This window comes from Mesoplodon densirostris, chromosome 8 (genome assembly GCF_025265405.1).
Source record: "Mesoplodon densirostris isolate mMesDen1 chromosome 8, mMesDen1 primary haplotype, whole genome shotgun sequence".
NCBI lineage: Eukaryota > Metazoa > Chordata > Mammalia > Artiodactyla > Ziphiidae > Mesoplodon > Mesoplodon densirostris.
This window is the reverse complement of record NC_082668.1, coordinates 78,844,451-78,872,115: the sequence shown is the minus strand read 5'-3', so window position 1 is coordinate 78,872,115 and position 27,665 is coordinate 78,844,451. Positions and strand designations below refer to the sequence as shown.

General features: G+C 34.8%; 1 protein-coding gene across 18 annotated transcripts in view; it reads left to right on the top strand.

The window, feature by feature from the left end:
- The window catches only part of BAZ2B (bromodomain adjacent to zinc finger domain 2B), a 375,982-nt gene extending 350,750 nt beyond the window's left edge, over positions 1-25,232 (top strand). For 12 of the 18 annotated variants that reach the window (XM_060105754.1, XM_060105753.1, XM_060105759.1 and 9 more), the window contains 6 exons: positions 4,103-4,413; positions 4,801-4,936; positions 9,731-9,877; positions 17,583-17,845; positions 18,107-18,250; positions 22,241-25,231. In XM_060105754.1, coding sequence (XP_059961737.1) covers positions 4,103-4,413; positions 4,801-4,936; positions 9,731-9,877; positions 17,583-17,845; positions 18,107-18,250; positions 22,241-22,394 — 1,155 coding nt within the window. In that variant the 3' untranslated portion in view covers positions 22,395-25,231. Of the gene's footprint in view, positions 1-4,102; positions 4,414-4,800; positions 4,937-9,730; positions 9,878-17,582; positions 17,846-18,106; positions 18,251-22,240 lie in introns of all 18 variants that reach the window. The other 6 variants (XM_060105770.1, XM_060105769.1, XM_060105771.1 and 3 more) reach the window with 3 other exon arrangements.
- The last annotated feature ends 2,433 nt before the right edge of the window (positions 25,233-27,665 follow it).

Sequence of the window (27,665 nt, the reverse complement as noted above, 5' to 3'; positions counted from 1 at the left end):
AGCTATGTTGTATGTCAAAATTTCACTCTATATAATTTAAAATTGGAGAATATAGATATATCCAAATATACACGGTATCATTATACACATACCCACACACGCTACATATATATGTAAATTTTAAATTTATTTATCTACTGGGCATTACCATGTCACAGCATTATCATGATCGGACTGGCTTCCAATGGACAGGCAAAAGAAAAGCTTTACCTTAGTGCAAGAATTTTTAGTTTTGGTAGGAGGGGTATAAAGTCTTCTCAGTTGATAATAAGGTGATGTCTCCGAGAATAAATGGATGGATGATGAATAAGTATGAGACACCTGAAAAGGTTTAGAAAATGTAGTATCCATGTAATTTGATTTGCTATTTTATGTTTTATTCAGAATGAGAAACTTATGCCATAATACTGTCCTATGGCATTTGGAAACTTTTGAAGTTCTCCAAAAAATGTCACTTTTCAGAGCTAACAACATATCCCTTTCTTGCTGCAAACATAATTACCAACTTTGGGAAACAAAATTTATCATTTGTTGACTCTATTTTGCTAGCAAACTATATCTTCCTCCTAGTACTATAATACAGTATAAAAATGCCTCATTTATTTGGCATCTTCAACAAATGAAGTCTTCCACACAAGTTAATTTTCTAGAGAAATGAAAATTATTTCATTTAGCACCATAATTTTTTAACGTCAGATCGCTTATGTTATGCATTACACTGCCTTCTTAAATTGAGAATAATGAGTTTGATTTAAATTATCTTGGTGACACAGGATCATTAGTGCGAAGACCAATTTTTAGATAATGATTACCTCAGGAAATGTGAAGAGGTTTTGCCCCTACATTAAATGGTCCTAGTGTGCTTTGCTTTTAAACGACTGTGTCTGCTTTCTATAGTCTGTTTCTGTCTTCTCTCATGGTCAGTTGCTACTACTTGCTGGTTTAAATTTGGTTGGTTCTCCTGGCCCAATTTTCCTCCAACTTCCTCCACCTAATTTGCCAGTTGTAATTGGCTATTGGTTGGGAAAACATATCACCAAGATTTTTTTTTTTAAGATTTAATTTTATTTATTTTTGGCTGAGTTGGATCTTCATTGCTACACGCGGGCTTCTCATTGCAGTGACTTCTCTTGTTGCAGAGCACAGGCTCTAGGTGCGTGGGCTTCAGTAGTTGTGGCACACAGGCTCAGTAGTTGTGGCACATAGGCTTAGTTGCTCTGCAGCATGTGGGATCTTCCCGGACCAGGGCTCGAACCCGTGTCCCCTGCATTGGCAGGTGGATTATTTTCCACTGTGCCACCAGGGAAGTCCCAAGCTTTTTAAAGTTAAGTAGAAAGTCAGGGTGTGGGCCTGAAACATTTTCCTGGAGCCATACTCATATTTTCCTGCATTAACCTTATCACATTACTGGCTGCTTAGGCAATCTTGGCTGTGTTCTAAGTATATAAGAAAAGTAGAATTTGTTTTTTAAGTGAAATGTTTTAATATTCTGTTATTAAGGTATTACTAAATTATTCTGTATTATTCTGAAAAATGAATTATATTGTTCTTGAAGAGTCTAAAAAGACAAATGATGAAAATAACCACAAGACATTATTTTAACATCTATAGAAGATTTAATGGTTTGTTTTTTTTTTAAGAAAATAGAGTTATATGTTTAACGTGGGGAACTAGCCATTGTGAAGACACATCACACAGGTGGCCTGTGGGACTTACTTAGGTGCATTCATTTATATTTTTAATATTGCTTATAATTTGGACATTATTACTTTGTAGGAAAATCTGCAAGTCTCTTGTCCTAGTTCTGTTGTTGAGAGTATACAAAAAACCTAATTACTCTTCCAGCTCCTCTAAAGATAGCTCCTGTGTCTCTTTCTAAGTTTTCTCTTTTACAAGCTAATTAATTCCTTCAACCATTAGTCCTGTGAAATTGTTTCCATGTACAGGATTCTCTTCTGTATAAACACAAGTGTTAATATCCTTCTTAAAATGTTGTATCCATAACCGTACATAGTGCTGTCTGAATGTGTTCATGGGACTTTTACTTTCCTTAATCCAGCACTATACTTCCATTAATGCTGTTTGAATTTTGTACCAGCTTTTTAGCATCCACATCATACTCTTGCTTCACTGAGTATATGCTATGAAAAAACAAACTTTGGCCCTCTTTTAAAGAGCTTTTAAGCGAGTTCTATCACATATAGTATTCAATATTTCTGTGATTAGTTGCTTAAACTTCAAACCTAAAATTTACATTTATCATTGTTTTATTTTTATTAATTTCATGTGGGTACATTTTTCAGCATATGGAACTATTTTTATCTTAGTCCTGTTACACAGAATACTAAATTTTCTTCCTAGTTTTAAATTATCTGCAGATTTAATAATAATCAACCAAGTTACTCATAAGTGTATTAACAGGACAAACCAAGTACAGAGCCTTTTGGACATTGGAACTGGGGACCTTTTCTGAGGTGACACAAGTTCTGTCAATCACCATTTTTTGGAAGCACTTTTCAACCCTCTAGATTTCTTTAATCTAGTCTTCATTTTTTGTCTTGTTATTTGCCTTGCAGACATCAAGATATGCTATGTTTACAGGGTTCTCTTGATTTAGCAATTTTAGTACCCTTTTCAAAATATGGGAATGAGGTTCATTTGGCATGATGTACCTAATGCACTTACATGTACTATTCATAATTCCATCCTTACTTCACAAATATAAATGATCTACTGAATTAAAGAAGAGGAATTGATCCTAATATACAAGATAAAATAATGATCTCTAAAAAGGTTTAATAAAAAGAATAATGTTCATTCTGTTTTTCATTTAATATGCATTTACTAAGCCCCTATTCCACATCAGACAGTAGGCACCACAAAATTGGATAAAATGTGGTTTCTGCTGTCAGAAAGCTTGTCATCTAATAGGGAGATAAGTCATATATACATCTCCACAGAATCTGTTAACTGATCCTAGAGGAGTACAGAGTCATATGAATTTAGAAAAAGAATACATAACTTCTGATGGAGACATGGGAGAGATCAGGGAACATTTCATGTAGAATTCGAGATGGAACTTGAGAAGGTGAGTCAGCTTTTGACAAGGAATGCCATACTAGGAAGAGGGAACAGCCTGAGCAGAGCACCAGGATCCAGAAGTTTAGGGCATGTTTGTGGAGTTGCAAGTTGTGGAATTTGCAGTGTAGGATGTGTGAACGGGAACACGAGAGGAAGAGGCAGATGGAGATACTTGAATGTCATGATAAAAATATGGACTTTGTTAAACAGTAGGGAAACTTTGAAGGATTTTGAGGTAGAAGATCAATAAAAGCAAGCTGAGTTATAAGATCATTCACTTATTCAATCAACATGCGTGTATTGAGTGCCTACTATTTGCTTTCACTGTGCTGGAGATAAAATGAGTAAAAGCAGACGTGGTCCCTGCCATCATGGAATTTAGAGGTAAAAAGATGTGAATCAAATAATCACAATAGTAAAAAATTGCGAGTACCACAAGGCTATGGCGTATTATATGGTCCTTTGTGGGCTTGTAATATGGAGACTTACCTGCTAAAGTAGGTCAGAGAAGGATTCCCTGAGGACTTTTAAAATGAGAGCTGCAGGATGAGTGGAGTTAACCAGGTTAAGAGCAACAGGGAAAGGCTCTACAGACAAATATAACAGCTCACACAAACTCCTACGGCTGAAGGAAAAATGGTAAGTGTTGTACAGACCCTTGTACGGAAGAGTGGTAGAAGGAATGGAAATGGAAAGGAAGAGCTAAATTCAGAGACCACTGAGAGATTTCTGTTGAAATGAATAAACATGTAGTCTAAAGTCTCTCAGAATACTTTGCTGATTTTCATTATACCTTTCATAATATCAAAAGTTATTAAATTTTCCTCTTCAAACTTCTCACAACTGTTTCTTTTAATTTTTTATTCTTGTTTCTACCTAGCATTAGGAAACACAAGATAAAAACTTTTAGTAAAGATCCTTAAGATCTGCTGGTGTCTGCTGCTGTATTTTAAGTAAAGGTAATTCACCCCGCAGGCATTTTAAGAGGAAACCATAATAACATTATTCTTTTGATATATAGGGTTGGATGTGTCCAGAGCCTGCATCAGAAAGGGAGGACTTGGTATATTTTGAACATAAGTCATTTTCTAAATTGTGCAAGGAGCATGATGGAGAATTTACTGGCGAAGAAGAAAGCAGTGCACATGCACTGGAACGGAAGAGTGACAACCCCCTAGATATAGCTGTAACCAGGCTGGCTGATTTGGAGCGGAACATTGAAAGAAGGTATCTGAAGAGCCCCTTAAGTACCACCATTCAGATCAAACTGGATAATGTGGGCACAGTTACTGTCCCTGCTCCTGCACCATCCGTTAGTGGTGATGGTGACGGGTAGGTTATTGAGATTAACTTGAAAAATTATTGTGCTTCTTTGCTAATTGGAGCCTATTTTCTATTGCCTGTTATCTATGTATCTTCTTGTATGTCTGTGATCCATATGGATCATGCTATTTGCATGGTGCTTTGTAAAAACATTTTTTTTGTTGTTATGTGCGTTGATAATCCTGCAAAGTGATCTTACATTTACCTGGTTGTGACTAAGCTTTGAGGCACGTAGCCACAGTCTATGCACTACATCAAATTTAGTTGCTTAAACCTTATACTTATTGGCTGTTACATGTTTTTGTCATTGCTTGGCTTTCAGTGTGATGATTGTTTCACATTCAGTAACCATAAATGTGGATGTGACCTACTTAATTTTTCTATATTTCAATGCAGAATTGAAGAGGATATTGCTCCAGGGCTCAGGGTATGGAGAAGGGCATTATCAGAAGCTCGCAGTGCTGCACAGGTAGCTCTGTGCATTCAGCAATTACAGAAATCAGTAGCATGGGAAAAATCAATTATGAAAGTTGTAAGTGTTTTTATTTAAGAAATACTATAATTTACTTTGTCCTGTTTTTTCCAATCTTCAGATATTTCTTAATTATGCATTACTTATTGTCAAAATAATGTATGCTGTACTTGAGAATTTCCTTAATTCTTAAATACTGTATAGTTTGATACTTGCCTCCTTATTTTGAGCTTTTTGAAGGAACCTACCAAATGTTATCTTTGGTTTTTTAAAATCATGTTTTTCTCTGCTTTGAATATTGTTTATAACTGACTGAAGTTGTCTTCTCCATTCTGTCAACATAATAGTTGTTAATCTGAATGTTTTGAGGGCCCTTTCAATCTTGTAAACACTCCAGTTGCTAACATTACCTGCTAAGTACGTTCACTTAATTTCTAAAATATCTTTATATTTGTATCAATTTTCTTTTCTTAATGCCAGAAATACTTAGCTAAGTAAATACAGAATAAGCAGAGAGCTCTTCCTTTATGCACCGATATCATGTTTTGGGTTGGCCAAAAAATTGCCTTCGGTTTTTAAGTAAAAATAAAAGATACATTATACAAATATATATACAATATACTTTTTTGTATACAAGTATACAAATATACTTTTCATTTTCACCAAGAACTTTATTGAACAGTGTATTCACCCTTTTGTTCCACTACCTTCTACCATTTTTCAGGCAACTTCATAATTCCATCTTCCCAAAACTTTTTATCTTTTTGAGCAAAGAACTGATCCAGGTGCCTTTTACAGTCTTCCAGGGAATTAAAATTTTTTCCATTAAGAGAATTTTGTAAAGCCTAAATAAATGGAAATCCAAAAGTGTAATGTCTGGTGAATAAGCTGGATGAATCAGAGCTTCCCAGCTAAGCTGTAACAGTTTTTGCCTGGTCATCAAAGAAACATGCAGTCTTGCATTATCCTGATGGAAGTTTATGCATTTTCTGTTGACTAATTCTGGACACTTTTTGTTGAGTGCTGCTTTCAGTTGGTCTAATTGGGAGCAGTACTTGTTGGAATTAATCGTTTGGTTTTCTGGAAGGAGCTCATAATAGAGGACTCCCTTCCAATCCCACCATATACTGGCCTTTGGTGTGGTTGGTGGTGTTTCATTTCGCTTGCCCCATGATCTCTTCCATTCCACATTATTGTACAGCATCCACCTTTCATCACCCGTCACAATTTGTTTTAAAAATGGAACATTTTCATTATGTTTAAGCAGAGAATCGCATGAGGAAATATGGTCAAGAAGGGTTTTTTTGCTTAATTTATGTGGAACTCAAACATCAAAGCGATTGACATAATCAAGCCGGTGTAAATGATTTTCAGCGCTTGATTTGGATATTTTGAGTATGTTGGCTATCTCCCGCATGGTATAACGTTGATTGTTCTCAATTAATGTCTTGATTTGATCGCTGTCAACTTCAACTGGTCTACCCAACCGTGGAGCATCATCCAGTGAGAAATTTCCAGCATGAAACTTCGCAGACCACTTTTGATGTGGTCAGTCAGTCACAGCACCTTCTCCATACACTGCACAAATCTTTTTTTTTTTGCATTTTGGTTGCGTTTTTACCTTTCTTGAAATAATAAAGCATAATATGCCGAAAATGTTGCCTTTTTTCTTCCATCTTCAGTATTAAAATGGCTACACAAAAATTCACCAATTTTGATAAGTCTTTTTTAAATGCACGCTGATATGATAGGTGTCACATACAATCTAACAAAATTGTTTTGAATGAACTTATAGACAACTGAGTGTTACTAGAGCCATCTTGCGGAAAAAAAGCAAACGAACCTTTTGGCCAACCCAATATTTGGATATAGTTGGGATTGAGTAGATCTTTTAGTCTTTCCTCTAACAGTTAAAAATGTTTTTTCGCCTTTTTTGTTCAAGCCCAGTTAGTTATCATGTAGTGGCCTCTACTTTGTATTAGGCAACAAATGCTATATGTTCAAAATAAAAGCTATATTTCTTATATTTTCCAGAAAGAGATTTATTTTAAATCATGTACGTGTCCCTTTTGCCTCTTTTGTATCATATACAGAAATATCTATTATATGTAGACTTTTATGAATTACTTTAACAGTTGCTTTTGAATTACAGGTTAGCTTTAAAATTCAAACACTTGAGATTTGTTTTCATGATGACTAAGGGTAAAATTCCTATTTTAAATAATCTTCCCCAAAGAAAAGTGAATCTTAAATAATTTAGCATTCTCTCCTTCCTTTTTGCCTCTATACTTAGACTACTCAATACTTTATTCATTCTATACAAATAAATTTGCTTTCTTCTATGGTTTTTTCAGTTCTTTCTAAAATGTCCATGGAATAATGAATCTGCAGTTTTCACAATATGCTCACATTTAGGTCTTTCCCCGTATAGATTAGTATTTACTATAAGTTTTAAGGCATTGTTCAGGTCATCTGGTAGCATTTTTACCAGGTAAAAATAATTTTTCTTCTAAAAATTATCATTAAAACCAGTTTTAAAGTTACCTTAGACAAATATATTTAGTGAATTGTAGGCTATAATGATTAAAAAAAGATTCAATTCCTATATCAGAATGAAATTTGTACAGTTACTTTTCTCATCTACAATAAAACAATCATCACAATGTAGGCAGTTTTGTTATAACCTATACACAGTAACCCAAAACTTGTACCAAAATCTACCTTTATATTAGTATACTTACTTTCTGCAATCTAAAGCTTTATTTCAGGTTTTGTAAACTTCTTTTCCATTGTTATTAATAAATTAATACACATTCATCATATTTAACTCCACCTCATAATTTTTATTTCTTTTTTAAATGTTTAATAATACATTATTTGCTATAAAACTACTTTGAAAAGAAGGCAGTTTCTTATTCAAAGATTAATGAGCACTTGGTAACCTTTAATTAGAAATGTAACAAAACCTATAATAATCCTCATAAGAAGTCCTAAAAAAAATGTTAAAGTGCTCAATATCTTTAGAAATATCCTCTTTACCAGAAACCATGCTTACTAGGAAAGAAGGAGCTGCCATGATTTGCCTCCAGATACTTCTCAGCCCACAATATGTTTTCTGTTGTTAATGTTAAGCAATTGGCAACATCCACTGTTTTTTTTTTACTGTGGTAGCAAAGGAGTTAAAACCAAATATTACTACATTTGCTTTAACATATTGTGAGCTATTACTGTGGATTTTCAAAAATGTTATGAACTTGATACCTGCCACCCTTTCTTAATAAGTATCAGAAAATAATTTTATTTTTAAATCATAAATGTGAGATGTAAGACAGGCTTCATAGTATTTTTACCTATTGTAGAAAACAATGAGAATTTACTTAATGTTCATGAATCTGATTTTTAAATTTTATTGTTATAGGGATTGAAATATAACCTTCGAAATGTTATTTCTCAATGAGTATTTTTATAATAGAAGTTTTAAAGAAATAACTCAAATTTGGAGAAATAACACCATATTAAGGTATTTAGTGATGTGGTTATCAGGAAAGGTCATAAAATAAATACTTACTGTTGGGATATTAAACTCTACTGCTTTTGCTCTTAGTACACATACCAGTTTTAGTATTACACATATATTACATATATTTGATAGATATTTGTTAAGGTGAATAGCATGTATCTGCAGTTTTGATAAGATTCTTAAGCTATCATTGGTGTACGTATTGAGTTATGAAAGACTATTTTAGACATTCCCAGATTAAGATTTAATGTTTTATTGAAATTAAACAAATTAAGTTTGAACAATTAAGCTATTTTGTTTTTAAGAGTATATAAATACATAACTTAAAATTAGTACAAATTATTTATAATTTAAATGTTTTAATTATTTTTAATTGAAATATAGTTGATGTACAATATTATATTAGTAATGTTTTCATTTTCTGGAATATTGATTACAGGACATTGTCTACTGTGACTGAAATAAAAACTAAATGTCAAAATATAATGTTAGTACTTACCATTTTTTAAAGCCATCTTTAAAGTTTTACCTGTCTAATCTTCCTTCTTTCCCTCTGTGAAACTTGTTATACAGAATATGTGTGCATGGGGAAAAAAAATCTCTTTATAGACTTTAAAGTTCTTAATGGTATTAGAAGTTTTTCAGCAGAGAAGAAACAATTTTATTTTTAGTCCTAGAAAATAACTTATGACTTCTAAATTCTTTTATTTAATTTATTGTATCTATTTCTTTTTCCCTTAGAAATCATTTTGTAGGATCCATTTTCTACATTTGTGACACATGTTTGATTTGGGTTGATTTCCAAAGTTTCCTGATTTGGACATAGTCAAAATACAGTGACATCTTATTATTATTATTTATAATTCTGTTACTAATACAAGTTCCTAATTTTGATCTTAAAAATTACTCTAACTCTTACTTATTTCTTTCTCAGGATATCATGAGGATGCTAAGATAAGCAAACAATGAAATATATTAAAAAATTAAAACACCATGTATTAAAGCTATTCATTGCTTTATGTGCTCTAATGTCATGTTAATTATTTTGTATGTTAATGTGTACATGCTTCTGAAGTGTGTGCAGGCATTCAACCTCTAGCTTTGTTTTTTGCAGTGTACCTGAAATGTGCATTTACCCCAACTGAACTGCTCACCCCATCATGTGGTCCATATCTGTGTAACGAGAGATACATAGATGTGTATGGCTACTGTATATTTGTTAGCAAGCGGAATGTTCATTACTAATATAAATTAGGAATTAATGGTGTGTTTAATATCCCAAAAACTATTATTTGTAGCAGTGTTAATTTTAAATGATTTTCCATGTATTATAGTACTGCCAGATCTGTCGAAAGGGAGATAATGAAGAACTGCTCCTCCTTTGCGATGGCTGTGACAAAGGCTGTCATACATACTGTCATAGACCCAAGATTACAACTATACCAGATGGGGACTGGTTTTGTCCAGCTTGCATTGCTAAGGTAAGACTGATCTAAAACTAAATTTTTTTAATTGAAGTATAGTTGATTTACAATATTGTGTTAGTTTCGGGTATGCAGCAGATTGATTCAGTTATATATTTTTTTCAGATTCTTTTCCATTATAGGTTATTACAAGATTTTGAATAGAGTTCCTTGTGCTCTACAGTAAATCCTTGTTACTTATCTATTTTATGTGTAGTAGTTTGTATCTGTGAATCCCATACTCCTAATTTATCCTCCCCACCACCCCCACCACCACCTTTCCCCTTTGGTAACCATAAGTTTGTTTTCTAGGTCTATGAGTCTGTTTCTGTTTTGTATATAGATTCATTTGTATTATTTTTTAGATTGCACATATAAGTGATATGATATTTGTCTTCCTCTGTCTAACTTACTTCGCTTAGTATCATAATCTCTAGGTCCATCCATGTTGTTGCAAATGACAATATTTCATTCTTTTTTATGGCTGAGTAATAGTCCATTGTATATGTGTACCACATCTTCTTAAACCAATTGTCTGTTGATGGGTACTTGGGTTGTTTCCATGTCTTGGCTATTGTAAATAGGGCTGTTATGAACATTATGGGTGCACGTATCTTTTCAAATTAAGAGTTTTCATCTTTTCTAGGTATATGCCCAGGAGTGGGATTCCTGGATCATATGGAAGCTCTATTTTTAATTTTTTTTTTTTTTTTTGCGGTACGCGGGCCTCTCACTGTTGTGGCCTCTCCCGTTGTGGAGCACAGGCTCTGGATGCGCAGGCTCAGCGGCCATGGCTCACGGGCCCAGCCACTCCGCGGCATGTGGGATCTTCCCAGACCGGGGCATGAACCCGTGTCCCCTGCATCGGCAGGCGGACTCCCAACCACTGCGCCAGCAGGGGGCCCTATTTTTAATTTTTTAAGGAACCTTCATACTGTTCTCCATACAGGCTGCACCAATTTACATTCCCACCAACAGTGTACTAGGGTTCTCTTTTCTCAACACCCTCTCCAGCACTTATTATTTGTAGACTTTTTGATGATAGCCATTCTGACTGGTGTGAGGTGATACCTCATTGTGGTTTTGATGTACATTTCTCTAATACTTAGTAACACTTAACGCTGAGCATCTTTTCACATGCCTGTTGGCCAGCTGTATGTCTTGTTTAGAGAAATATCTATTTAGGTCTTCCACCCATTTTTCGATTGGGTTGATTGTGTTTTTGATATTGAGTTATATGAGCTGTTTGTGTATTTTGGTTATTAACCCCTTGTCAGTTGCATCATTTGCAAATATTTTCTCCCAGTCTGGTAGGTTGTCTTTTTGCTTTGTTGGTTTCCTTTGCTGTGGAAAAGCCTTTAAGTTTGATTAGGTCCTATTTATTTTTGCTTTTATTTCTTTTGCCTTGGAAAAGTGATCTAAGAAAATATTGCTACAATTTATGTCCAAGAATGTTTTGCCTGTGTTCTCTTCTAGGACTTTTATGTCTTATGTTTAGGTCTTTAAATTATTTTGAGTTTATTTTTATATATGGTGTGAGGGTGTGAGGGAATGTTCTGATTTCACTGATTTAGCAGTCCAGCTTTTCCAACATCACTTGCTGAAGAGACTGTTTTTTCTCCATTGTATATTCTTACTGCTTTTGTTGTAGATTAATTGACTGCAGGTGTGCGGGTTTATTTCTGGGTTCTCTATTCTGTTTCATTGATCTATGTGTCTGTTTCTGCCCAATACCACACTGTTTTGATTAGTGTAGCTTTGTAGTAGTGTCTGAAGTCTGGAAGGGTTATGCTTCCAACTTTGTTCTTTTTCCTAAGGATTACTTTGGCAATTCTGGGTCTTTTGTGGCTCCATATAAATTTCAGTATTTTTAGGTAGTATTATTACTTAAAACTTTTTAATTGCCAGATCAAAATGAAGAGTTTTATGGGGATTTTTTTTTGAGATATAACTCGTATACTGTAAAATTCGTTTTAAAGTGTGCAATTCAGTGGTTTTTAATATATTCACAAAGTTGTACAACCATCACCACTATCAAATTCCAGAACATCTCCATGATCCCCAAAAGTATGCCTGTACGCATTATCATTCACTCCCCATTCCCCTTCTCTTCTCAGCCTTTGGCAACCATTAATCTATTTTCTATCTCTGTGGGTTTGCCTATTCTTGTCATTACATATACATCAAATCATACAATATGTGGCCTTTTTCTTTCACTTAGCACAATATTTTCAAGGTTCATCTGTGTTCTAGCACTTCATCTTTAAAGTCAAATGATATTTCATTATATGGACAGACTACATTTTGTTTATCTGTTCAGCTGATGGACATTTGGGTTGTTTCTACATTTTGGCTTTTATGAATAATGCTGCTATGAACAGTCATACTCAAGTTTTTGTATGAATATATGTTTTCAATTTTTCTGTAATATACCTAAGAGTAGAATTGCTAGGTCATATGGTAATAAGCATATGTATTTTAAGTCACTTTCCAGTCACATATAAATTGGAAACCTGTGAATTCTAATACTAATTGTTTAAAGAGTAGCACTATGATAAAGTAGAAAGAAATGGGTCTTAGAGTTATAAAGTAAGGAGTAAGAAGTGTGAAAGGGTTAGAATGTATTGAGGGCCAGACTCTTCGTTAGGTTTTCCCTATCTCAGCCACTGTCTTCCATGTTTAATCTCTTGACGTAGTTACTACCAGTAACTACCACCACTTCATAAACTCAGTTCCAAGCATCCATCTCACCACTGCCTCCTTTCTTTCCTGTTCACTCCCTCTAACACTCTAACTCCAATAATTCTTTTTTTTTAATTAATTTATTTATTTTTGGCTGTGTTGGGTCTTTGTTGCTGCACGCGGGCTTTCTCTAGTTGCAGCGAGCGTGGGCTGCTCTTCGTCGCGGTGCACGGTCTTCTCATTGCAATGGCTTCTTGTTGTGGAGCACGGGCTCTAGGCGCGTGGGCTTCAGTAGTTGTGGCTCACAGGCTCTAGAGCGCAGGCTCAGTAGTGGCCCCAGGCTTAGTTGCTCTGCGGCATGTGGGATCTTCCCGGACCAGGGCTCGAACCCGTGTCCCCTGCACTGGCAGGTGGATTCTTAATCACTGAGCCACTAGGGAAGCCCCTCCAGTAATTCTTTGATATCATCAGGACCTTCAATTCATTTATCTTAAGACCTTTTCACTGTCCCTCTCCCCATTCATGTCCTCTCTTTCCTCCTATAATCCCTGCATCCACCGTTAGTTCCTGTGCCTCTCTCTCACTTGGTAAAACCATCATTCTGGTTAATCCAACTCTATGACTTCTCCAGCACCTATATATTCAGATACAGAGGTATCTTGAATGTAGCTGGAGAAAACACCCAGCCCTTTAAATTTAAGCCTAAGAGGGCCTTTAGTGGTGGCTGATAATTTACTGTCTCCTCCATCCTCATCCTCAGCTGATGACCTTACTCCCATTTCACTATGATAATGGAAGCCATCAGAAGAAAATATCACAAGCATCCACCACCACACCTACCATCCTTCCTATATCTGGGCTCTCATACTCTACCTTCCCTCCTGTTGCCATGAACTGCTTGTGTGCCCCTAACTAAGCCAATAACCCCACTTGTGCTTCAGATCCCATCCCCTCTCACCTCCTTAGGAGAATGGCTCCAGCAGTTCTGTCTTCTCCTGCATCATCAGTTTTTCCTTCTACACTGGGTTCTTTCTTATCAGCCTACTAACATGCTACTATTTCTCCCATCTTACAAAAACTAAACAAAAATCCTCTTTTGGCCTCACTTCTTCCTTGATCCACTTCCCCCATTTCTCCCCTTCCCTTTACTGGAAAGTTTTCTGTTCTGGTTCTTTCTGATTTCTCTCCTCTGATTCACTCTTAAACTCACTCCAGTCATATTTTCATCTCCACAGCTTCTCCAAAATTTCTCTTACTATGCCCACAAATGACTTCCACATTGCTCGGTCCAGTGATCAGTGCTTAGATCTCATCTAACCCATCACTTACATTTGATAGAATGGAACTTCCCCTCCTCCTTGAAATCCTATTTTCACTTGTCTTCTAGGATACCATACTCACCTGATTTTCTTCTTGCTTTTGCTCCTTTTCAGTCTCCTTTGCTGGTTTTTCTCACCTCCCAGATCTTTAAATATGGAGTGCTTTCTTAGCTTCAACGTTATATCTGTAAAATGGAATCATATCTGCTTTGCGGGGATTTGTAAAGATCAAATATTGTCGTGTGTTTGAAGATTTTTATTACTTTAAAATTCTGTGATATATTTTTGGGGGGGATATATTTATATTAATACCTTATTATATTTTAGGCTATATTTTACAAAATAGCAGAGGTCTCACATGGCACCATATTCACTAATAATTGCTTTTTTATTTCTCATTACTTGATCATTTTTGTTATATATAGTTAAATGTAGTTTAATAATAATCTTCCCTGGTGGTACATAACTTATCTTTTAACTTCATAAATGTCAAGTTATAGAAAGTGTCTCTAATACTTTATGAATTACTAACAAATCAGTGTTTTAATTCTTGGGGGTATCATCTGGTAGGCTATAGGAGGTTTTGTTTTCTGTAAATTTGCTTAAATTAGAATTCTGGCTATCTGTCATTTCAGGAGTGAACTAGAAGATGTGAGGTGTATGATCTCATCTAAACCCTTCTATGTAAATGCAGCTTTCTAAGCCTCTGCTTTCTTGTTTTTTAAATGTGGTGGATTAGGTGTTATGTTTCTTACAGCAATAAAAAATGTTATAAACATTGGATTTTGGTAAAGATTTTTAAAGTTAAGGTTTTAAAAATATCTTTCCAGTAATTCAGTTATTTACAGATATTTATATTATACATCTTGCTCTCAAATAGCTATTTCTACATACGTCATTGTGACTTTTTATTCTGTGTATATGTGTGTTTTCATGCCAATATATATACATACACTATGTATATATATTAAAGATAGGTATATATACTTTCTCTCAGGATCACAGAATCAAAAAACTTGCATGTGTATATATATACATATTTACACACACACACACACACACACACACACACGAAATTTTAAATTCCAGTGCCTACAGAAGCCAAATAACACAAAAGAGTTGGGACTGTAGCAAACAGGAAAGTTAAGCCATGACCCCATTTATATGTGACAGACATTGCTCAACTCCAGCCATCATGTAGACATGTGGGCCCAGTGTTCCAGGATCTACCAGTATTTCAAGATTATGGACTTTTATGCATGCCCTCCCAAATGTTAAATGTTGGCAACAAATTAAGGATTTTTACAAGCATTATGAGCCAAACAACAACACATTCTGTGGGCTGTTTACAGCCTCTGAGCCACTAGTTCACAACTTCTGATATATAGATATACAAGCATAACAGAAATGAGCCCTTGTATGTGTAATCTGATAGGTTCGGCTTAAGATATCCTGAAGTTCCTCTTTGGATTTGGGCTCTAATAAGATAGAAAGGGTGGGGAAGGGGGACTTTTCTGTCCAAGAACAAAGTCATCAGTAACAGAGCAACTGTGTAAAAGCTTGCTTTTAAAAGTGTATGTGCATGATCTAATGAGGTAAGCTGATAAACATCATTTATAAAAGAAAGAGAGAGGCTTCATTGTCTTTTTAAAACATCATGAAAGTTTTTATTTCTGTGGATTTAAATTTCATGTTTTCTTACTATGAGTATTAATTTGTTAGAATATGATCCCAATTATTGGGATCCGTAACATCTTATGGAAAAACCCGAATGAACTTTTTGGCCAACCCAATAGTATTTTCATTCAAATAGGAACTAGAAATTTTGACCCATTATTCATGAAATTTTGTTCTTTTTAAGTAACACAATTACTCAATCTAACTTAATTTAATCTTCATTAAATAGACATTTTCCTAATGAATTAAGCATTCTCTTTCTCTTTTTTTATGATTTCAGAGTGCTAAAATCTCAGTGTAATATAAAAACTCAAAATAATCAGATTTTAGTGAATTACAATTAATAAACTAAATGGAGAAGAGACTTAGTAAAACATTTTAATTATTCCAGTTAGTTTCAAGGGGTAGTGATTCTTTCATATGGTATGGGGAAGATGTTAGATTTATGGTTTATTATTTTAGTCAATTAAAATATCTCTTTAACTATACTTTTAACCTACCAATAGAGAAACAAATAATTTTAATTGCTTGATTAAAAGCAATTAAAAAAAATAATGCTAGAAGAGGTCCTGAAATCCTCAAAGAAATTGGTGTGAAATACTCCAGAGAAACGTTTTTCAGCCAAATTCATTTCAAGGATACATCCAACTTTATATTACAGCTGATAGATATCTGACCCTAAGTCTTAAGTCTAAGATTTCTTAATAGTCTGGGTAAGAGAGGAAATAATTTGCTAAAAGAGGATAAACACTGTTCTGGAAAATTAAAACAAAAAACATACATTACAGGGTCTTTGCACTGATATTCTTCTATGATCTGATATATTTATTGTAATATTGTAAAATCTGAAAATACAGATTTATTTCACTATTTCTAGATTGAGGGGTGTGGTGGGCACCTATTGTTACATCAGTGTGCTGCCTGTACATTGTATTTAGATTGAGTAAGGCCATGTTGAGTTTTTTTGAAGTTTTTTTTTTTTTCCGTGTAATTTTAGAGCCAGAATGACCATACCAATTGTGTGGCTTATCTTTCTTATTTTACAGGTGAGAAAACAGGGACTCACAGATATTTTTGTACAAAGTTCCATAGCTAGTTACTGACAGAGCCATAGCTGGAAATCATATTCTTTGATTCCAAATATAATCTCTTTTATACTATTTCTTTATTGTTTTCCTCAAAAACAGACATTTTTTTCCCCTCTTCCTTCACCTCTGCTTTGTTCACACCTGGTAACCACAAGTTTGTGGAACTCTATTCTTATAGAAAATGCTTTTTTTCTTTATCTACAAAGAAATATCAATTTCCAGTAGATCTGATCATTTACAAAGGACTTTTTCTTTATTGGACACTTCATGAGCTGTTTTCCTTGTTTTGGCCTAGCTTCTTAATTATCTCTTCAATTTTCTTATTAATAAGATCTATATTTTTGTTTATATTCAACCTTTGTTCTTAATTATACTGTGCTCCAAAAGATAGTACTTTTGTATCTTTAAACTCATTCAGTTAGTGACCTAGACCAGGGGTCCCCAACCCCCAGGCCTCAGACCATTACCTTGGTGGCCTGTTAGGAACCAGGCCGCACTGCAGGAGATGAGTGGCAGGGAGCAGAACGAAGCTTCATCTGCCACTCCCCAATCCTCCCCATTGCTCACATCACCGCCTGAACCATCCCCCTGTCCATGGAAAAATTTTCTTACGTGAAACCGGTCCCTGGTGCCAAAAAGGTTGGGGTCCACTGACCTAGATTAAAGAAATACTGCTGATAAGTTCTGTAGTTCCAAAGATGGATTACCACGAGATCAACATCTTCAGATTTTAAGAATTCCTAAAATAAATTTTTCATGCTTTATTAGATTTTTGCCTCATATTATGGGAGAACAAATTCATAGATCTCTCTTGAAAATAATAAAATGATCAACCTTCGAGATCAGAGATAATATTCTTTTTGTTGGCCCTGTTAGGCTTTCCTAACTTAAAATAATAAAAGGCCTGTAGACAGTTATTTTTCTTATACCTCATTTCCTTTTTTTTTTTAATTAAAGGCAAGTGGTCAAACTCTAAAAATCAAAAAACTTCATGTCAAAGGAAAAAAGACTGAGTCAAAAAAAGGCAAGAAAGTAACTTTAACAGGGGATACTGAAGATGAAGACTCTGTAACTACAAGTAGTTCATTAAAAAGAGGAATCAAAGACCTGAAAAAAAGAAAAATGGAGGAAAACACTTCTATTAATTTGTCAAAACAAGAAGGTTTTCCTTCTGTTAAGAAACCTAAAAGAGATGACTCCAAGGACCTAGCTCTTTGCAGGTATTATTTCAGTTTTCATGTACTGTATGTTTGCAACTTCCTATTTTATTTGCTTAGAAACCTTCTACCATACTAAAGGCAACTTTTTGACAATTTGTGTAAGTAGGAAATGAAAGTCTGTAGTATAAGTAAATATATTCTTTTATCTTTTTAAATAAATTAATTTGCATTTTTTACTTGAAAGATTATGAAAGGTAAATTTTTAATAAAAATAGATATTTCTAAAGCATAGATACTGATTTCAGACATTGTTTTGTTTAGTATGATCCTTACTGAAATGGAAACTCATGAGGATGCATGGCCTTTTCTACTTCCTGTAAACTTGAAATTTGTTCCTGGTTATAAGAAAGTTATTAAGAAGCCTATGGATTTTTCCACAATTAGAGAGAAATTAAGTAGTGGACAGTAAGTAAATCATTTCAGTTCAATATTTATTGAATGCTTGGTATATGCTGGGTACTTTTCTAGTGAGCCCAAAATACATTAACAGCAAAGACATAGGCTCTGCCTTTGGAGAGGGGTGTGTGTGTGTGTGCGTTTGGTCAGGGTAGTATAGTATGTAAGACAAATCAATTAAAATTATTTAAATAATTAAAAAACAGTGTGATAAAGCATTTTGACATTGGAAGGGCACCAAACTCAGCCTGGAAGGTAAGGAAGAGTATCAAGAAAGCCTCCCAAAGTACATTACGTGTAAGCTAGAGCTTGTATTGTACATCAGTGGAATATTGACACTGTCTCATGTGGATTTAATAAAAATTGACTCTGTAATATTTTCAGATTATTACAATGTAGAGATAGAAGATCACTGGAAATTTTAACTATTAAAAGCTTTATTGTGAGTTGTTGGAGAATACTAAAAATGTGTTTATTAAATGTGGAAGAAAATTATTATTTGCTCCTCTCTACCATATTCTCTTTGTGATCCTATCCAAAGAGCAAAATGACTTCTGGCCACAGTTAATGATCTTTGTTAGATTGCCTCAGACTGCTTGCCAGAGAGTAGCAGCTGTTAGATGTTGGCATTTAGTTGGTTCTGGACATTGGACACTGGTTCTAGACATTTTGGAGCCACAAGAATAAGGCTGTTCTCTTACAAAACAAGCCCACACAAAAGCATTCCATGTGTTAATGGCCAGGAGCTGTGCATTTCCCTTCTCCATTCTCCCTGTACCCTTTATTCCTGCATACCAGTTTACCTTAGTGTAGCCCATGCACATCACTTCAAGCAAGGTCATAAATAAGGAGAAAGAAGGAACTTTACATTTAAAAAAACTATAAAATATGTTTAATTGCATTATTATTGTTATTATTATTATGTTCTTCCTAGATATTTTTTGGTGAAAATCACCGTAATTTAAACTCAGTTTAGAAGAGTTGAGTAGAACTTAACTCATAAAGATCAGTGTCTGTCTTACATGTATCAGATGATTTACAAGACTGACCAAATGACTAGTTTATTTCTCTGGAGGCTGAACTGTCAATCTTTTAAAGAATTATGTCTGTCCCATTTTATTATTTTTTAATTTCGAAAGGGACCTGCCTAAATTCCGAAAACATTAAAACTATTGGTTTTTTGGGGTTTTTTTGTTTTTTGTTTTTTTGAGGTACACGGGCCTCTCAGTGTTGTGGCCTCTCCCATTGCGGAGCACAGGCTCCAGACGCGCAGGCTCAGCGGCCATGGCTCATGGTCCCAGTCGCTCTGCGGCATGTGGGATCTTCCCAGACCGGGGCACGAGCCCGTGTCCCCTGCATTGGCAGGCAGATGCTCAACCACTGCGCCACCAGGGAAGCCCAAAACTATTGGTTCTTATATGATCCAAATAGCAAAAACTTCTATCTATATATGAACTGGTTCTTTTGCTTTTGCTTTTTTTTTTTTTTAACATCTTTATTGGAGTATAATTGCTTTACAATGATGTGTTAGTTTCTGCTTTATAACAAATTGAATCAGTTATACATATACATATGTTCCCATATCTCTTCTCTCTTGCATCTCCCTCCCTCCCACCCTCCCTATCCCACCCCTCTAGGTGGTCACAAACCACCTAACTGATCTCCCTGTGCTATGCGGCTGCTTCCCACTAGCTATCTATTTTACATTTGGTAGTGTATATATGTCCATGCCACTCTCTCACCTTGTCACAGCTTACCCTTCCCCCTCCCCATATCCTCAAGTCCATGCTCTAGTAGGTCTGTGTCTTTATTCCTGTCTTACTCCTAGGTTCTTCATGACCTTTTTTTTTTTTTCTTAGATTTCATATATCTGTGTTAGCATACGGTATTTGTTTTTCTCTTTCTGACTTACTTCACTCTGTATGACAGCCTCTAGGTCCATCCACCTCACTACAAATAACTCAATTTCGTTTCTTTTTATGGCTGAGTAATATTCCATTGTATGTATGTGCCACATCTTCTTTATCCATTCATCTGTTGATGGATACTTAGGTTGCTTCCATGTCCTGGCTATTGTAAATAGAGCTGCAATGAACATTTTTAACTTCCATAATTCGCTAGTTCCTGGATAGAGGATGAACCTAAACCTCAAAATAAATAGGCTTACACATTAACACAGAAGTACCAAAAGATCTGCAAAATCTAAGCTCCCTTTTGAGAATGAGCGCTGGTAAATGGAGGAGGTCACAGCAGAAGCAAGCAGAGAGAAGCAGTTCTTTATAATCCTGTTTGTGGTGCCAGGTGTGGGAGACAGAATTCAGAGAATTCAGACTCCTCTAACTTCGACTTATTTCATTAAACCCAAATCAATGAGCTGGAACCCAAACTCACAAACAGTATTTCAAATTTTAAACTAGAAACTTAGAGAACAGAGGGGAGGAAGTGCCTCCTTTAATGAGTCTTTCTGGGTTCCATCAGCTTCCCCCTCCTTCTGTTGTACTTATTTCATCTAGAATCTCGCCTAAAATTCTCTCCCGGATATTTCTCCCTAGTGCTAATCATTAACCTTTTCTTGTAGTAAGGAACAGTCTAAAGAGATAAATATTTCTCAAGGCAACTTTAAAATATTTTATAAAAATTATTCCCACACATGTTATATGATTGCATTTATGTGAAATGTCCAGAATAGGTAAATGTATAGAGACCAAAAGACAAGTTGATGGTTGCCACGGGCTGGGGATAGGAAGGAATAGAGAGTAAATGCTTAATGGATAGAGTTTCCTTTTGGGGTAATGACAGTGTTTTGGAACTAGGTAATGCAATGTTGTGAGTGTGCTAAATGCCTTAACTATCTACCTTAAATGGTTAGTATGATGTTATGTGCATTTCACCTTAATTTAAAAAATAATAATTCCCAGAAGAAAAGGACAATGGGTGACGTTACATAGGGCTGACAATTCTGTGAGCTCATTACAGATAAATAAATTTTCTTCTTTTATTATTGCACATATTAGCAGAAAGGAGTGAAAAGACTGTACAAGATATTTTATCAAAGAAATAATTCCACTTTTACCAGATCTCAGAGCTTGAGTGTGTGCTTCATAGGTATTTCTAATGGGTAAATTATTTTAGTATTCAATTTGTCATAAGTTAGAATTAATTTAAATTTGAATTTCCAAAAGCCCTTTTTCAAAAAGTATTTATTTGGCTTGAAATGCACCACTCCTTCCTTACTAATAAGTCTAGTCATGCACCTTTCAGTTCTCTTCTCTGTGTTCTTACAGGGAAAGAGGACTGGGATTTTCCCACAAAAAAAAGCACTGAGTTCACAGTGCCTCTCATTGAAAGGCAGTTTCCTGATAATGTTATCTCCAGTAAAGAGTAAAGATAGCACATGCTTTTTTTGCTTGTTTTGGATCATCATATGACAGTGTTTGAGCAAAAGAGCATATCTGAAGAGAGAAGAAGAAAAATGGGAAAGGGGCAAGGTTTAACACAGAGTGACCTATCCTGGGATGTATGTAAAAGCTACAGGGCAAGTGTCATGTACATAGTGCATGGGAAGCATTTATATTATTGCTACTGTAGCTAAATATTTTTGAGTGTGAAAAACAGGGTACTGCAAGTGATACAGTTGGTCAGAGTTAATAAACTAATCAAGTAGGATGAGTCCTGTAACAAAATTGTGATACAGGTCGAACAGGAAATTGGATGTAAGAAAAATGCTAGTTTGTTGAAATATATCTTGATCTTCAAGAGAAATCTGTTTTCCATTTAACCTGTCTTTAAGTTCTATATGTCCAGAACACGTGCAGTCTTTTAAACGTCCTATTTATAAGAGGGTATAATATGTTTTATATTAGTTTAAATGCAGTTACCCTAATCTTTTTCTTTTTCCTTTCAACTTTATGTTTTATTTTATCTTTTATTACCTCTTCATTTGTTTGCAAAACAAAACCAGCCTACAAAAGCAACCTGTAATCATGTGTTTTCTTCCAGGTATCCAAACCTTGAAACTTTTGCTGTAGATGTCAGGCTTGTTTTTGACAACTGTGAAACATTTAATGAAGATGATTCTGATATAGGCAGAGCTGGCCACAGTATGAGGAAGTATTTTGAAAAAAAGTGGACAGATACTTTCCAAATGAGCTGAAGTTATAATAATCTCTCTTGTTTTTTTCCTTTTAAACAAGGACAAACGAACCAGCAATGTGAACTGTATTTACATACATGTGCAAGGCACATACATAATGACTTTTTTTCCCTTAAAATAAATATCATTCAAAAAAAAGTATCAGAAGAATGATACCATTTTTTAAGGCTTCACTCCTACAACAACCAAGGCCCTTGGTTATTGGTTTGTGTGATTTATCAGCTAATTTAGGTAGAACAGGGAAGCACACCCAAAGAATTTTCAAAGGAAAGGGTGTTATAGTGCAATAGCAATGAAAATATATCAAATCGCACTGAATATTCAACACCAGAGCTCTAACGTGGGAAATGGTTCTCCTTTCCCTCTCAATAAATATCTATTTTTCATTTTTTTACTTTGTAGTTTATTTTTTAGTGAATGTATTTAATTTTATGAATTATTTATGATTAAACCACATCCAGAATCTTCGTTTTCTGTGAAAAGGAAGAACTAGAAAAATTGCTTTAAATCTTGAAAATACAACAAGGAATGTTTTAAAATATAAAACAAAGCCAAGTTAAACTGTTTACACTGATGTGCTATAAAAGCACCAAAAATAAACTTTACTGTAGAGTTACAAGTACATTTATATATGTATATATATACATATATATGTATATATATATGTTGCTGCATCACTTGTGTAGTTAAATTGTATTTCAAGACAGTGAAGAAAAATTGACATGTATATACTGTTCATTATTGTTTATATTAAGTCTTGTTTTAAATATGTATTATGTGTATATATTGTTTGCAGACATTATTGTTTATGCCTTAGAAGGACTGTAGCATTTTATTTTAGTCTGAAGGTAATTATAGCTGTACAGCTTGTACAGTAATTATCCTCTGCCAACACTGTGGCATCTCCTTGATCTTGGTAGTGCCTGCCTTTGAAACAGGGTGTAGGGGATATTAGTTTTCCATTTTTTCTATTTTGTTATATAATTTTAAGCCACCAGGGCCTAAATTAAAGTATAATCATTTGTATCCATGTGGAATAACATTGTGACAATTTCCTACGCACACAGTATTTTTTCATAGAAACATTTCCCTCCCATTTGCCTTGCCTCAGAAATAAATTTAAAAGACATTTGTAACCACTGTGTTTTATCTACTGTGTGTTGTGGTGGCCTGTTGGAGGCAAGTAGATCAGAATTTTTTTGTACCTATGTAAGAGTACTTGAAGTTTTATTTAAAATAAAATGTTGTGGAAAAGGTAGCATTCTTTTTTTTAGGAGTGTTATTTTTCACTACTATGTGTGGCACGGATACAATAAAAGACTTTTACAAACTAGTTTTTTAGTTTTTCTTAATGAACCTGGAAATTTTTTTTTTTTCAAAAAAAGCTAGTTAATTTAAATTTGCTTTTTACAGAATCATAAAGGAGGAGCAGCAGAGTGTGGTTCAAAGAACATTGGGCTGGGTGGAGGAAGGTGGTCTTAAGTCAAGTGATGTGACTTTCATGAGTCTCTGAACCTCTCTGGACCACTTTTTATTTTTTATTTCACATTTCTAATATGAAAATATTAGAATATTTTTTAAGGTCTTGTTCTAATAGGTGAAATGTCTCTATTGTAGACATACAACCCAGTTGTCATTAAGAAAAATTTATTATATAAATTTGTCTAATAAGTCATGAGATACAAGTTCAAGCATTCATGAACTATGATTTGATGCCTTGCTGGGGTCTGAGGAATCATTGATGAACAAGACAGGCACAGGCCCTACCTTCATGGAGCTTACAGTCTAGTGCAGATGTGATCCTTAGCTAATGTCCTTAGTAAAGGGCTTTTAATAAGTAGTGAAGGGAGAATAGAAAAGTTTTGAAGAAATATTAAACTTTAGAATGCTTCATAACCTCAGAGTATTTTCCAAAATTCCTAGAGTGTTTGTGAAGGCTTATATGAAAATCAGCTGTTATTATGTACATATGTCAGTTTCTGTTAACCAAATATTACAGTGATGCCTTAAGGAGCTGGTGCTCAATCAAAAATACCATGTGGAACAGAGAACAAGGTGGTGCTGTGAATCAAGTGTGTGGTTTTTGTGTTTATAGAACTGGCTGCCAGATGCTCCATGGAGAGTCATCTTCATGGGGGTGTTTTGCCTTAGGGAGCATATGTGGTTACATTACTTTATATTAGATGGCATATAAGAGCTTGATTTTAACATGTCTGGTGCCCGAGGGGCGAATGAGAAATAAAATACTTAAACACACACGAAGAACAGTTTTTCAAGAGTGATTAATTTTCTTTTAAAAAGAAATTAAATATCCCTGAAAAAAAGAAAGGTGACTATTGGCTACTTTGGACTGCTGTCTTCATTGTTGCTACTCAGCAGGAGTAGCTGTTCAAGAAGTACTGGCCATGATCCCCAAAGGGCCACAATTAGTCTCCAGAACAATTGTTACAATACACATGTGGATCATTTGTTATGTGAATGACTCTTGCATTCACGGTGCCATAGGTTGGACCTAACTTCAATAAAACCAGTATTATTATTCTCCTCAAATATAAAAACATTTTCCTAACCCTCTGCTATCATACAATTACAAGTATGCACAACATACTTTTTCTAAGATAAATTAGGCTTTAACCTGAACCTTCTCCATTTTAGTCCTGGTTGCTCTGTGAATTGTAAAAAATTGGCCTGACCTCAAGTATAGATTTTGATTTATCCTAAGGATAAACCAATCAATCCACTACTACCAAACCCCCAAAATAGTCGTCAGTTTGAAACAACATCTAGAGATTAAATTAATATATTTATTTAGTTGTTAACCGTGGTTAAAATTAAACAAATGAAAATTTATCTGTGGGTATACCTTGAACTCAAAAGAACTAAATTACCATAAATGCAAGGTAATCTCTTTTTCTTATTTCAACCCCAAAATGAAATTTGTTAAAAGCACTAGTTTTAATCAAAATCATGAGGGAGCTGATCTGTCTTTGGTACCTTAATGTACCCCCTCTGTGCTCCTTCTCTTTTCTATCCCCTCTACCCCCATACCCTTTCAAGAAATTTAAAATCCTGTTCATTTAGCCTCCTATGAAATATATCCTTAACAAGGAAATCTGATCTCAATGATTTACTCCTTTTTATAAATTGTATTTGTGGGCTACCTCTCTCAAGATTATTTGCATTTGAGAAACAAAAGAAGTTTGTGTTCTGTTATAAGAATTTCATTCCAACAAGGAGATAAGAGGGGTATTTTAAGACAATTGAAGTTTTCCTTCCACAGGAATATGACTCATAAAAAATACAACACAGAGAAACTAGTAGAACCTTATCTACTAGGAATTTTGCCTCAGTTAGATCTCTTAGGAGGCCTGCTTGGACCACATTACAACTCTGCCTAAAAAAAAAAATTTTTTTTTAACCCTCAACTACACAGAATTAAGATAATTCCTCTCCTCAATTCATGACACACTCTTCACATTGTTCTTGCAAAGCCCCTCTTTTCTTTCATTTTCTTACTTCTTCCTTCAGCTCCTCTTCAATTCCCTTTCCTCCCACATACAACCACATATGTCTTTCCAGTTAACCTTTTATATATGTATTTAGCAACACATACATCTTTAAAAATATATAATGTGGGGAAAATATATATATATACAGTGTTTTTCAAACTTGTATCAGTTGCATTATGCTATACATGTCATTCTATTTTTCTAATTTTGTTTCTTTTGAGTTGAAAAAGGAATACATAAATCTGGTTCATTACTTTTGATTGCTACAAGGTATTCCATCACAGGCATATACCACATTTTACTTTCAAACTTCTCTCAGCATGAAAACCTAAGTTGCCTGCAACTCCTTGTCACTGCAAATAATACTGCAGTGAATGTTGTCATACATGTCTTCTATGGACCTGCGTGTGCAAGCCTGTTTCCTAGATGGTCCCAAATGATTCATGCCCCTGTGTAATCACTTCCCACATTGTATCGGGTTTTGCCTGTGTGACCAACATAATATGGCAGTGATGTGTGAATTACCAGACTAGGTCATAAGTACGTTGTTATTTCCACCTTGTTCTCTTGGATCACTTGCTCCTGGTAAAGCCAACTACAGTGTTGTTGAGGACACTGTAGCAGCCCCATGGGACAGCCAACAGCTAGCACCAACGTACAAGCCATGTGACAGCAGCATCTTAGAAGTGGATCCTTCAGCTGAAGTTAAAAACAGATGACAGGAGCCCCGGCCAACATCTGGACTGCAACTTTAGAAGAGACCCTGAGACACTCCTGAATTCTTGACCCATAGAAACTGTGGAATAATAAATGTTTATCGTTGTTTTAAGCCACTCAGTTTTGAGTAATTTGTTACATAGCAATAGATAACTAACAGACTGTGGTAAGAGTTTCTCTAGGATCTATATGTAGGGGAGAATCCCCAGGTTGTTAGGTATATGCACACTAACTTTCCATGCTATTGCCATACTACCCTCCAGATGACTACACCAGTTTACACTCCTACTAGCAGTGGAAGAGGATTCTTCCCCCTACTTCTCAACCAGTATTCAATATTTGTTTGGATTAATTTTCACTAACAATTTATTACAGATTTTTGAATTTGAATACCATGTTTTGAGGGATATCGAGCAATTTCTCCAATCTTTTTAGCAGCTTCAACTTTGATTGCCTTTTTGTAGTTTTTGTTTTATGTAGACATCATATCTAACCCTATCTGCTTTTTAGGGACTATAAAACGGCCCCAAATTTTATATTCAGCCAATGATATTCAGGAGACGGAACATTCAGGAGATGAGCAGGCAAAAGCTCAGGTAAATGGAGGTGAGTAGAAAATATTGAGAGTTCTTAGGTATTGTTGGAGCTTATATAGACTTATGAGTTACTGTAGCAAAAGCATTGCTTGGAAGTGTGATGCGTAACAAGTTGGCTAAAGGCAGGGTTAAAGGAAAAGATAATTCGGATCCTCTGGACCTTCAGTGGAAGAGAATTTTGCACCTTAGCAAAATTAATATCTGAGATCTATTTGTTCTATCTCTACCCTGACCATACACTTGAAGATCATTTGGATTGTTCTCACTTGGATGACTAAATAAAAGCATTGTGAGGTATACTATAAGTTGTATGTAGTTCATTCTTGAAATTAAAAAAAAAATTTAAGTATCAAGCTGGACTTCTAAGAGTGCCCTTATTCTCACTGAACAAACTCCTTACCATGTCCTTTAATTAAAAAATAGCCCTGGGACTTCCCTACTGGAGCAGT